The following is a 13,856-nucleotide window of genomic DNA, read 5'->3' as shown; positions in this document are numbered from 1 at the left end:
CAACTCAAACGCCTTATCCGTAATTTCCACATTTTGCACACGCCCCTGTTTAGACCATTTCTCATTATAATCTTTGGCAAAATTTTCCTCATCCTTTATACGCTGGTGGATGCTCACACATTGTTTCAAAGGAATCGACCTTATGTATGTCAATTACATTTGTTTGAAGGTTTCAAATGCCTTCTCAACAAAACTGTTTTCTGCATACCTTGCAATCAAAATTAGGGCGTTATGCATCCTTAATGGAGGAGACTATCTCATGTCGCCCGGACATTTCCAATATCTGTTCGATCCACCATTAAGTCTGCACACCATTCGTTACAGATTGCGTGAGAGTGACCTACATAGTAGAGGAGAAAAGCATGACCTGCACGCCATTTATTGTTGGCTGCATAGCATTCATTTCTGGTTGCGTGGGGGTAAATTCATTTCTCACAAATTGAAAAAACGACCACCGGAACCAGTGTGAGTCTTGACGATTCCGAAAGACTTTCAACAAGGAATAGCCCTAATTAATAATTTACACTCTTAGATGTATGAGGGAAACTTTGTACCACATGGCATAGAAACATTGAATGCTAGTATATTGTTTCTACCTCATACTTGGTATACTATTTGCATGTACCATAACATAAATAATTAGATGACATTCATTTTAATAACAAATGTAGAACCTTTGTACCATATAGATGGGATACTGTAAAACATATTTAAGATATATGCATGCATGATTGGGGACATTTACCCCACATATGGATCCTTTACTAGTAGAATTTTTCATTTAAAGAATAAGATTGTCTTTTTTCTTAATATTATAATTTTTTAAAATTTAAACATAATATTATTGGCAGACATGGAAATATAGTCTCAACAATATGATTTTAAAAGAACGGGATTATTAATAGTTTTTAAATTAGTTTTTTAATTTATTTTTTTAATATCAAATAAATGATTATTTTAAATATATATTTTTATATAATATTATTATCAAAGAAAATATATCACTTTAAAATATTAAATTTGTCTATTGAAAAATTCCTGAGTCTGAAATAAAAGCTTAAGCCAAACCACCTTAAAAAAATGCTCAAAAGTAAAACTCAAAACACAGAGTTCAAAATATACAAGCTTTATCACCAAAACCTAGGAAAGGTCAGATGATATAGTTTGATCAACGATGAAGGGCTAATGTAATCTGACTTGAGAATTGGCACTTCAAAGGTAGCTTTACATAAAAAAATTTAAGTATACTTTGAATTACACCTTTGATCCATTCTTAGCTTATACAATTAAAAACTTCTAAAATAGAATCTGGACTTTAACAATGTTACCTCTTGTATCTTTGAATTTATAAACATGAAAATCACCAAAAATCTTGAAGACAAAATGGGTAAGGACAAAATGGGTTTCCTTACCCAGTGAACCTAGGAACAAGTCTTATGAGGAAAAAACTGTGCTAACAATGAATGATCTCAAATCAGTAATGGGCTTTACCAATATCAGTTAGTCATACTAATTCTTCATTCACTTCCGTTTGAGTTTGTTCAATAACCAGGGCCTCCTTGAGTTCAGACAGTACTTCTGCCATTGTTGGTCTCTGTGAAGCATCTCTCTCCACACACTGTGCAGCAACACGGGCAACTCTCTTCAAGCTTTCTATCTTGTAATTGTTTTCCAAGCTCGGATCTACAACATCGTAGTTTTCAGCTTGTAAGTGGGGTTTTGCCTGCACATGATCAATGGAGTGTCAAAAGAAATAATGGATCTCTTTTCCAAATATAGTAAGGCATGAAATTGTGTTAAGATAAACTGTATGCTGATGAATCTTAGTATGGATAAAGGACAAAATCATATAAGCGATTGTGTAGAGGACAAAATCATATAAGCGATTGTGTAGATATAAAAGGGTCAAAGAGGATTGACACCAAATTAAAAAGAAATCTGTATCATATGTTCTACTGGGCATTCTCAGAACTTTCACTTGTGTGAGATCCCTCTGGGAGCAATGAAAGTTCACCTTGTGGTTTGTTTTCCAATTTGAGTATTGAATTTTAACCTCATGACTAAGTTCTACATAGAGCAAAGAAGAGTTTGGCATCGTTAGTATGTACTATGGACAACGAAGGGAAATAGAGGTAACAAAGCATTCATAGAAAGTACATTTTAAGGATTCTTGCTGGTGGTTTAGACAATTTCAGAGGGAGCTTAGCTTCCAAGATTTAAGTATTGCTCCATAATTGATCAAAATTTATGGAAAACTTATGAGGCTATTGATCCTCGCCTAAAACTTAAATGGTTTAGTTACTATTTTAGGTCTATATCTCCTTGAACGAATGCTCTGTAAGGTAGTCACCACTTCGCACTGAAAATGGAAAGCCTATTTTAAACAATACACAGTACTCATATTTGTTTCTTTTTTGAGAAAGCCATCAAGATTGAAGGGGAAATATAGTCCTCAGCTTTTTGCTCCATTATTGCTCAAAATTTATGGAAAGCTTATGAGACTATGGATCCTCGCCTAAAATTTAAATGGTTTAGTTACTATTTTAGGCCTATATCTCCTTGAACGAATGCTCTGTAAGTTAGTCACCATTTCTCACTGAAGATGGAAAGCCTATTTTAAACGACACACAGTACTCATATTTGTTTCTTTTTCAAGAAAGCCATCAAGATTGAAGGGGAAATATAGTCCTCAGCTTTTTGCTCCATTATTGCTCAAAATTTATGGAAAGCTTATGAGGTTATGGATCCTTGCCTAAAATTTAAATGGTTTATTTATTATTTTTAGGCCTATATCCCCTTGAATAAATGCTCTGTATAGTAGTCACCATTTCTCACTGAAACGGAAAGCCTACTTTAAACAATACAGTACTCATATTTGTTTCTTTTCTTAGAAAGGGATCAAGAATGGAAGGGAAATATAGTCCTCAGAATTGAGTAATGTGAATAATATGATGTCTCAGTTTTCACTGCAGAATTCTAGAGAGAAAGCAAAGAGATTTATTCAAAACTGATTGTCTTATGGCCTAAATTTGATGGCTGTATAGCCATATTTAGGTATTTTTGTGATAAAATACAATCATAATTGTAGGAAGAATGGAAGGGGAGATTTCAGTGAAAATAGAAAGCCAATTTCAAACAATACACAATACTCATAGTTGTTTCTTTTTTGAGAAAGACATCAAGAATGAAAGGGAAATATAGTCCAGTTTGGGTGATGCGAATGATATGATGTCTCAGTTTTCACTGCAAAATTCTACAGAAAAAGCATGCAAAAAGCAGAGAAAACAAAGAGATTTCTTCAAAACTGGTAGCTTGATGCCCTAAATTTGATGGCTGTATAGCCATATTAGGTATTTTTGTCATAAAATACAATCAAAATTTGAGAAAAAAAGAATGGGGATTTGAGACATCTGTCAAAATTTATATAGGAATATTTATGTGTGTCTTAATATTTGAAGGGAAAAAATTATCACTTAAAATATGCAGCCTCCACATCTGTTTGAAGCATAGGAGCAACCCTGCCAATTTTTAGCGGAAAGACAGGATAAACTGTGACTAGCCCTTCGTGGATAGACACGATCTGATGCATATCAGTGACTCAAGCACACCTCTCTAATCGGAGATGAGCTCAAAGGGCATTGGAGGCTAAATTTTAAGCTATCTATTTTGATACATCAATTAAGAAGGGATTTGAATGCCGCCGTCATTCATTCATAAATTTGACCTTGCATTGATGATTATATTATTTGGATTTTGTTCCATTTTTATTTGGCTCACTGGAAAAAATCTTATGATTGAAAACAGCACATGCGAATTTAGAGCCAAGAGGAGAGGATAGCCACGGAGTTAACTACTTGAGAGTCTCAGATAACTAGTAACACACCAGAGCATGCTGACTAACTATAGAGTCACCCTACTGGCTTTTATGATAGACTCACACAGGCTATGTTAAAGCCAACCAAGCCTCATGTATAACAGTCTAGTGGGTGGCCTAATCTTGGAACCTATAAAATATTTTGTATATGAGAAATGATAAGCTTTAGACAATCCTCTTGCCTATATCTTAGAACATAAAATAAGGTTGGGTGCAGATTAGCTAGACAACTAATGCATTCTTCTACAAATCTACCATAAGAATAAAATATTATGTTGTATGGTTAGTCAAATATTCATTATTGGTAATAATATATATTTTTTAAATTAGACATAAGTTACTATCATGCAATTGTATTTTCTCACAGTACATTGTATATATTCACCCTTTTATTGATCAATAAAAATATAACATACAATGGTATCAGAGCATAAAGAATGATTGAGCAAGGATAATTGAATAAGTATGGGCCTATGGGACTTCTACTCTAAGTCCCATGGGCATCTGTTTCCCTACACAGGATGTAGTTTTGTACTAGATATCTAATGATATTCAATGATGTTTTGTACTTGTAGAGCTTCTTGGATACCTGTGTTGTATGTATATTTGGATGTTTGTGTGTGTGTATTATTTTAAGATTTAATGTGGGGTCCTTTTAGCTTCACCATTTTCATTTAAAAATAATAGGTGAGTTGACTTGATTTTATGGTTTTGTTTACTGCTTTGGTAAATGATTAAATTGGGTAGTGTTTGCGTGTTATGATGATGTTTGTAATTAAATGCTATTATTAAAACGTGAATCATATATGATGATCTGTTGATTTTACTATGCTTTGGTGATTACATTATATTGGGCAAATGTGTAGTGTTTGACTTTGAGCGCGCAAGCACAAGTAATCCCAATGGTGCTTAATCTGAAACAGTCAACTGGTTTGTTTGATTTTGTTAGCCTGTCACACTCATTTAGAATAATTGACATGTCTTGTGTGGAACATGTGAAACTGTTATTCAATCATAATTCTATTTGCCCAATGTGTTAGACCCATAAATGCATCTTCTCTTGGGTGTTTTTTATTAGTTTTGTTTGTGCATTTTGCTTGATATGTGCAAAATGGTTAAATAGCTTCTGTAATTATGTTTTGCTTTTGGATTGTTGAAAAGGACAATAATTATATTGGGTATTTAAAAGTATTTTAGAAATTGGCATTTTAAGTTTGAATAGTCTTGTTAAATGGGAAAAAAAAGAGGGTTTTTGTTTTAGGTTTCCTGATTCCTCTTATATTGCAATAGATCCTTAGAGAGAGAGAGAGAGAGAGAGAGAGAGAGAGAGAGAGATGCAAGGAAGAGGACTTTCTAAAACCCTAGCATCCATTGGGAAAAGAAGATTTTGATTCAAAGGCTTGGATTTTGGTGGGGATTTACTTTCTTGCTTGCTTGCTTACATGTGGATTGAGGATTTGCAACTCATATGTTTGCCACCATTCCTTGAAGTCTTGTTGAATTGTTGACAAATGAGTAGGTAATCAAATGAAAAGGGATTAAATATTGATGCATGGATTAGTGCTGTTTGTTTGATACAAGAGATCGTTTCTTTTGTTTAGTTTTTAAATTAGAAAACAATTTTTTGATTGGGTAGATGGTAATTGTAGTAGTTCTACTGACCTAGAAGGTTCACTAATCAAGGGATGTAACATTGAGAGAACTTGGAGTTTTAACCAAAAAAGAAAATCAAATGAAAAGGAGAGTAGCAAGATGCATTTTTTAACACAAAATAGAGCAACAAGACGTATCTGATGATAAATATTCAAGTGGACATGACAATTTGGATGGAGAGAAAACACACACATCTAGCACAGACTCTAGAGAAAAACAGGGTGTAGCGCAAGAGGAACTCCTCCACCAATAACAACCATGAGAATGTCTATGTAGCAATGAAAGTTATCTGATAGGTATAGTCCACAAAATTTTGAGTGTATCTTTTCTCTTACTTATACAAATGATGAACCAAAGTAGGTAGGAGCTCTCTCTTCTAAGGATAACAAGTCTTAGAGAGAAGACATGAAAGAGGAGATGGAGGTGCTATAAATAAACAAGAATTGGGACTTGGTTAATCTGCCTGAAGGTAGAAAATCCATTTACAATTTGGTGTTCAAGAACAAAGTTAGAATAGATGGAACATTGGAAACTTACAAGGGACATTGGTTACAAAAGGTTATTCCCATGTAGAAGGAATCGACTTGGATGAGATCTTTTCTCTTGTAGCTAGGTTGAACCCCATTAGAATGTCATTGTCTAAAGCTGCATCTTTTTATTTTGAAGTGGAGCAAATATATGTGAAGACAATATCCTTGGATGAAGATCTAGAGGAGATTTGTATGGTTGAGCCTAAAGAATTTAAGGGCTAAACAAAATTTGGTCTGTAAACTGAAAAGATCTTTGTATAGATTGAAGTATTCACCACATATGTGGTATCAAAAATTTGATTCACATGTGATAGAACTAGGTTTTGCTAGGAGTCAAGCTCATCATTGTGTATATTATAAGCAAGTTGGTGATCAAGTTTTAATCATTGTTTTATATGTTGATGATATGTTAATCTTTGGGAACAATACAGCGTTCATAGGGAACTCAAAACTCAGTTGGTTAGTAGATTTGCGATGAAAGATCTAGGTGCTGCAAGATACATACTTGATATGAAGATTCATAAGGACAAGGCTTACAAGAAGCTATGGATAAACTAGATGAGGTATCTTGAGAATATTGTGCAATGGTTCAACATGCATGCCAACAATCCTATAAGTATCCCTTTTCTGGTAGGTACTAAGTTAAGTTTGAAAGAGTGTCCTAAGTCTATGGAGGCTTTGGCGGATGAGCATTGTTCATTATGCAAGTGTAGTAGGCAGCCCTATGTATGCAATGGTCTATACAAGGCCAAACATTGCCCAAATTGTGACAGTTCTACATAAGTTCACGTCAAATCCTAGCAAAGAGCATAGGGCATAGATGAAGAGAGTGTCCAGGTACTTGAAATGAACTCTAGAGTCCAGATTATTGCTTATGTTATCATAACACTAATGATGTGGGCAAAGTGTTGAACATATAAGGATTGTTGATTCTAATTGGATTGGAGACTTGCATAACCAAAGATCAACAAGTGGTTATGTCTATACTCTGTTTGGGGCCCGCAATGAGTTGGATTAGTAAGCTATAACAGACACTGGCATTATCCACTACTGAAGCAAAGCACATGGTGACAACCAATGCTTGCAAAGTTGTGGTTACAATGATTAGGTAATATTGTTGGTTTTCAGAGAAATAATTTTGAATTGTGATTCACAAAGTGCAATTTGTCTAGCAAATAATCTTGTTTATTATGCTCAAACTAAAAATGTGGATGCACATTATCATCTTGTTAGGGAGATATTTGAACTATAGATGGATAAAATTGATACTCAAGTATATATTGTTGATGAAAATTGATGCTTTGATTCTAGCAATGCCTATGAATAGTGCTAAGTTTTTTGTGGTGGAAACATTAGATAGGTTTATCCTAGTCTCATACATAAGATTAACTTATTGGGATACCATAAGTTCTCCTGGAATGAACATCAAGTGGGAGAACATTGGAAGTTTGGTGCACCATTCACTTGCAAAAAAGATTTTGACACAATTTCTAGTGTAAAAGTTGATGAACTTTGCTCTATGTTAATTTTAACAATTATTTGATCATAGATTGGTAAACAATTTTGGCAATTTGTAGAATTTTGTGGTGACTTTCAAGTATTGTGGTTTATGGAGGTTTATCTTAGTCCGATGTTGAAATTACCCAACCACAAGTCACTTTGAGAACTCCTGACAGTGTAATTGTAGGTATGTCACTAGCAATGTGTACGACAATGTAGTGGCTTTTGCAGAGCTACTGGAGTACATGCAGTGACACCCAGTGGCATGGTGATGTTCTAGGGGATGCACAAAGGCACCACAATTAGCTAGTAGCAATCAAATATTTGTCTTTGCTACCACAAGTACTGGATAGTGTTTGGCTTTAGTGTAGGAAAACATGTGTTACAATTCAGGAGATGTAAGTCAACAACCTTAAACTAGTAGTAAATGACAATGGGTTATTATGTGCAATGGTCATTCATATGAAGAGGGCACGTTACATGTAATGTACATCATACTAATGTCATGGTATAGTCATAGATGGTTGTGTGGTTGTTGGTATTCTACATAGCAAATAGATAGTTCTATGGTTGATACTCCATGAAAATGGCTACATCTATCCACTTACACGAATGCACTAAGATTGGACAAAGTGTGATTCATGGATTAATAAGTTAGATTCTTTTAATTTTCTACATTTTCATTCATCTTCTTATTTTTATGCATAGAGCATAATTTATTCATAGGTTTTGAAGGTGTAGTATTCATTGACATCTTCATTAAGTTAGATTCTTTTAATGTTTTGCAATTTCATTCATCTTCTTATCTATATGCAATGTGTATAGATCTGTTGTGACCATTTCACACATCGCCCCATTGCAAATGGGGACCCCCTCTTTTTGCTCGTTTTTTGCTCGCTTTTCGCTTCGCTTTTAGGATTTTGTTAGTCAGTCAGTTGTCTGGATTTAGGGTTAACCCTTAGGGTTTTAATTAACGTCTTTTCAAGCCAGAATCCAGTCAGTTTTGAGAGCTTTTGAGCTTCCTTTTCTAGGATGCAAACTTTGAATGCAATGATTTCGCCAAATTGGTCTCTTTTCAATTGGAAGTTTGAATGCAGAGCTTAAATTTGTCTAAGTGTTGATGATGAAATGTGAATTTTTGTCCAATTGAATATTTTTGACCAAATTTTGAGTTTTTTGATTTTTTGATCCCGGGCATTGAGAATGATTTGTTTTCGCCTCGTGAATTGATTAAACTTGTAAAATCATGATATTTTGGCCTGTAGGAGCAAAATCGCTCCTGTCCCTCAGTGAAGGACCGGAGCTCGTTTTCAAATATCTTACTATTCCTGCAGGACCAAGATGAATTTCGAGTTGGAAGTGATGAAGAAAGGCGAGATCTTTCCATTGAATATAAATTGAAGATTTTCACGAACACAGAAATACCTCCAGGAGAAAAATCGCTCCTGTCCCTCAGTGAAGGACCGGAGCTACAAATCAAATATTGCTTTGTCCTTGCAGGATTCCAACGACTTAACAATTTGAAGAGGTCCAAGGGAAGATGTTTTATCAAATGAATATAACTTGAAGAGCAAACATGAAGAAAAATGGTCCAGAATGCCAAAATCGCTCCTGTCCCTCAGGAAGGGACCAGGGCGAAATACATTATAGCTCCCGTCCCTCTCCAAGGGACCAGAGCGATATTCTTCATAGGACAAAATTCAGGCAAAGATCAAGGCAAGTTTGTGTTTGATGGCAAGGAAGACGATGAAATGAACTCATTGAAGACAAATTGAAGATTTTGAAACATCAGCAAGGACCCAAAATGCCTAGTTTGCTCCTGTCCCTCAGGAAGGGACCAGAGAGATTTTTGTTATGCATGATTTTCTTGTCCAGTTTCAATCGATCCCAAGGCATGGATGAATGGAAGGGCGCATTACGAACCCGTTGAATATAACTTTGAAGGTGATAAAGTGAAATGAAGACCACAAGAGCTAGAATCGCTCCTGTCCCTCTCCAAGGGACCAGGGCGATATGATGGTGATATTGCTTCTTATTCAAGTTTAAAACCGTTCCTCCAAGATCAAGACCTTCCAAGATGAGGAACAAGGAGGCAAGGACGTTTCAAGGCATTTCAATCAAGCACAAGTTACCAAGGTCATCACATTGAAGGAATTTGCACTCTAAGACCCAATTCGCTCCTGTCCCTCAGGAAGGGACCAGAGCGATATTTCCATAAAGGCATGAATTTCAAAAGACAAGCAAGTGTCAAGCTACCAAGAGAATCGAAAGGACGTCATTTCACGCATTGAAGATAATTGCAAGTTGAAGAAAACAAGAACAAGCTCACAATGTTGAACTTCGCTCCTGTCCCTCAGGAAGGGACCAGAGCGATATTGGGTATATTGATCAACTTATGCAAAAATGACGTTAAGACAAGACTTCACAAGGTCGTAAGGGGTTCAAGGTGTCTTTTGAAGGTGATATATCAAAGTTTGGAACGTCCAAATGTTGTCAAACAAGCTAAAAAGCTCATATCGCTCCTGTCCTTTGGACAAGGACCAAGGCGATTTCATCAAAAACACTCATACTCCTTCAAAGTCAAGGCAAGACGAGGATGGACAAGGTAAAAGACGCTATTTGGAAGGCAATAAACGATGAACAAAGGTGAGATGTTTACGAATTTGAGCCAGGACATGGAGATCGCTCCTATCCCTCTCCAAGGGACTAGGGCGATGTTAGCCAAAACACATGATATCCTTTGAAAATCACGTTAAGATAAAGACGCACAAGGTTTTAAATGGCATTTGGAAGATGATACAAGGAAAAGTTCATATCAAGATGGAGAATTTCAAGCGAAAACCTTAGGATCGCTCCTGTCCCTCTCCAAGGGACAAGGGCGATGGTACATCCAAAACCACTTACGCGCACATGCAAGGCGATCTAACTTGAAGGACCTGATAAAATGGGTGATTTGAAAGTGGAAATGAAGAAGTTGAACGTGGAAGTTACAAGAATCATGACAAAAATGGTGAATCGCTCCTGTCCCTCTCCAAGGGACCAGGGCGATGAGGTACGTCTACTCCATTTTCAAAATTTGGCGCTCAAATGAACATTTTAAATTTACCTTAAATGCTAAGATCGATGAGTTTTGAAAATCCTATTAATTGGCATTTAAATATTGCGTTTGGCATTTATTAATTATTTTGCCTTGTTAAAAATCGAAATTTATTAATTAAAAATAAAAGGCATTTAATAATTAATTAATTAATCAATTAAAAATCGAAGGGAGCGCTTAAATATGGAGGTCGGCCTTCATTATTTAATTAAAAATCGTTTAAAAATTGCTTTATTTCACAAAAGTCGGCCTTAGGGTGAATGGTGAGGTGAGCGCTATAAAGGGAGAGTGAAATCTTCATTTTCACATCATCATTTTACCTATCTCATATGCGATCAAAGGGAGAAGTGCGAATTTGTATCCAAGGAAGTGCGAATTGTGTTTGAAGAAGTGCGAATATCATCCAAAGGTGGCGCTAATACTTCCAAGGTGGTGCGATATTTGAAGATCTATATTGAGCGAATTTGCCAAGATTTGAAGGTCACGTTAAGGGCGATAGTTGAAGATCACGTCGAGGACAAAGGTGGCGAAATTGATTTCTTGAGGAGATCACGTTGAAGATCATTTATACCTCAATTTTGCCTAGGCGAATTTTGTCCTTTTTGCATTCTAGAGTTAGCTCTCTATTGAGGTATGGCGATTTGATTTTTATTGTTTTATTTATTCATCGTCATATTTTAAATTTTGAGTTATTTTGAATTTTGAATTCCTAGCTCGATCGTTTTTTAGGAAATGATAACTCAAAGACTTATCATGATGTTTCCTAAAAAAAAAACTATTCTCTAATCTATGTTATTCATTGCAAAATCTAGTTCTCATTATGAAATGTTGTGTAGGTATGGCGACCCCGAAGGCGGGAGCATCCACCAGTCGCTCAGCTCTCATGAAAGAAGATCAGAAGATCGAAGAAGTGGACACCAAGATCGTGTCGAAGTGGAACAACATTGGAGATACCAACTTGGGGAACTTCAGCACGAAGAAGTTTCGAGAGGTCCCTTACATTGGCAAGCCATCACCTGTCGCCCGGAGAATAATCGAGAGTGGTATCATTAAGGCGGCCGGCTTTCCTCCAGCTGTTCAGTGCCACGAGTTGATGATCGAGTGTGCTCGTCACTATGATCCACAGTCCAGGACGATCGTGTCCAAAGAGGGAAACACTTTGGCGTACCTTTCAGAGGAAGCTATAAGTGAAGCTTTCCATCTTCCAGAGCATAGGGACATGATATACAAGAGCATAGAGGGAGCCAGATCAATGTACGAAGATGATCCAGATGCTTGTCTAAGCATTATCAATAAGAACTGGCTACTCAAAAGCCGTCCCCGTCTGAGCAAGGTCCCGAACACACCACACAGGATTGATTTCCAGGAGGAGTACAAAGATTTAATTACCATGCTCAACCGAGTTACAGGAGCCCCTCATGCCTTCTATTTTGAGAAGTGGATGTTTTACTTCATCCAGGTGATTGTTCAAGGGAAAGGTACGATACATTGGGCTAGGATGATTAGCCATTGCTTGGACGTACAGTTGAGGAGACTCAAGGCTACTAAGTCCTTCCACATGAGTTCATATGTCATCTATGCCTTGATCAGGAGTGTTGAATACGCAGGACTACCTCACAGAGGAGTGATTGGAAGAGGACCCGGCGAGGTCAGAGCTTGTGATTCCTACGCCTACTTGCATCATCCGCCAGGGAGCAACTATAAGTTAGTTAACAATACTTTCACGATGAACATCACCAGGACGTTGCAAGGTGGAATTCACAACAGATTATCTCAGGATGCCCAGGAATTCATAAAGAGGTACGGTGCTTGGTTCATTCAGTTTCCCAAGTTCACTTATATTAGAGTGCATGGATGTCCTTTACCTCCATACATGTTGCCGAGATATCCGACAGACAGAATTGTGTTACTTGAAGTAACAAGACAGTTGGCAGCATATGTGAAGGCATTCAGACACAGACATCAGAATGGAGTTCCAGTACCTATCATTTTGGGTAATTCAGTTGAGGTATGTCCTAATGCTTTAGCTATGGATGACACAGAGAAGGAGTTAGCCTTGTATTCTTTTTCATCTTTTGCTTTGAGAGAAAGCTTTGATCCACGTGGACATTTAGAGGAGACAGTCGGCAGGAAGTTTAGGCATGAGTACCAGATTGAAGATTTTATGATGAATCTCTTAGATGATCTTGAAGTGAAACGGAAAATGCATTCTAGATTGCCTTTAGATTTCATCAGGAAATGCAGGATTTACAGAGTGGCCGACCAAGCTCAGGAGAGTGGCAGACATATCCAGTCTTCCTATGATCGAGAAAGCAAATCAATAAGGTTGGATTGGAATGAGCCCGAGGTCGTGGATTTAGATGCTTTGATGGCACCAGTCTTGTCTTGTACTCGCAGATGGGTAGACGTTCAGCATCAGAAGTTGAGAGAACAAGGCATAGCTATGTCTTTCACTTTGGAAGAAAAACCAGCCGAAGGTGGAGCTAGTGTGAGTGAAGGCAATCCTAATCCTAGGAATTCAGGTGAAGGTAACCTTTGATGTGCCAGTGAGGGCAATCTCCATTCAAGAGGTTCGAAGAGGAAAGAGAGACCTGGAAAGAGAGAGTCTTCCAAGAAGAAACAAGAGGCTAACAGAGATCGATCATCCGGTACTTCTTCTAGACCTGAGAAGAGAACAATTCAAGTTGAAGAATCCATGGAGTCGATGGTACAGAACGATAGGCAGGAGGAAGGACAGGCACAGCATGGGTCACCAGATGGATCTCTCCAGGACTATGAGTTAGATGAAGACAAAGAAGACAATGAAATAACATCTCCTCCTAGACAGGAAGAAATAATGCATAAAGAGATTCAAGTTCAAGAAACCAGATCGATTATCCCAGATTGGTTGAAGGAAAGATTAACCAAGGTGATCGTAGTAGAGGACGAGGACAATGTAATTGATTTAGAGAGCCTTGTTGGACGCTCACATGAAGTAACAGAAAAGAAGAAGGCTACCAAGATGTCCAAGATGATTCGAGATGAGACTGGATCCAGAAGACTGCAGATAGCTACACCGGCAGTAGACAAATATGAAGGTGAGATCCTAGCAGAGGAATATGATATACAGACTTTTGAGTTAGGACCATCCACAGCAGAACAGACTTTAGATGATGCTACCGATTCATTTGAAGCATTGAAAGACAAGCTTAGAGAAGAAATG

General features: G+C 37.0%; 1 protein-coding gene across 1 annotated transcript in view; it reads right to left on the bottom strand.

Moving 5' to 3' along the window:
* Positions 1-1,204: 1,204 nt before the first annotated feature.
* Positions 1,205-13,856, bottom strand: part of LOC131044934 (probable LRR receptor-like serine/threonine-protein kinase At5g48740) — a 52,645-nt gene continuing 39,993 nt past the window's right edge. The window contains exon 16 of the mRNA XM_057978414.2: positions 1,205-1,723. Within this exon, the coding sequence (XP_057834397.1) occupies positions 1,505-1,723 (219 nt within the window). The 3' untranslated portion in view covers positions 1,205-1,504. The remainder of the gene's footprint in view (positions 1,724-13,856) is intronic.

Source organism: Cryptomeria japonica, chromosome 1 (assembly GCF_030272615.1).
Source record: "Cryptomeria japonica chromosome 1, Sugi_1.0, whole genome shotgun sequence".
Lineage (NCBI taxonomy): Eukaryota > Viridiplantae > Streptophyta > Pinopsida > Cupressales > Cupressaceae > Cryptomeria > Cryptomeria japonica.
This window is presented reverse-complemented; position numbering and strand designations above follow the sequence as displayed.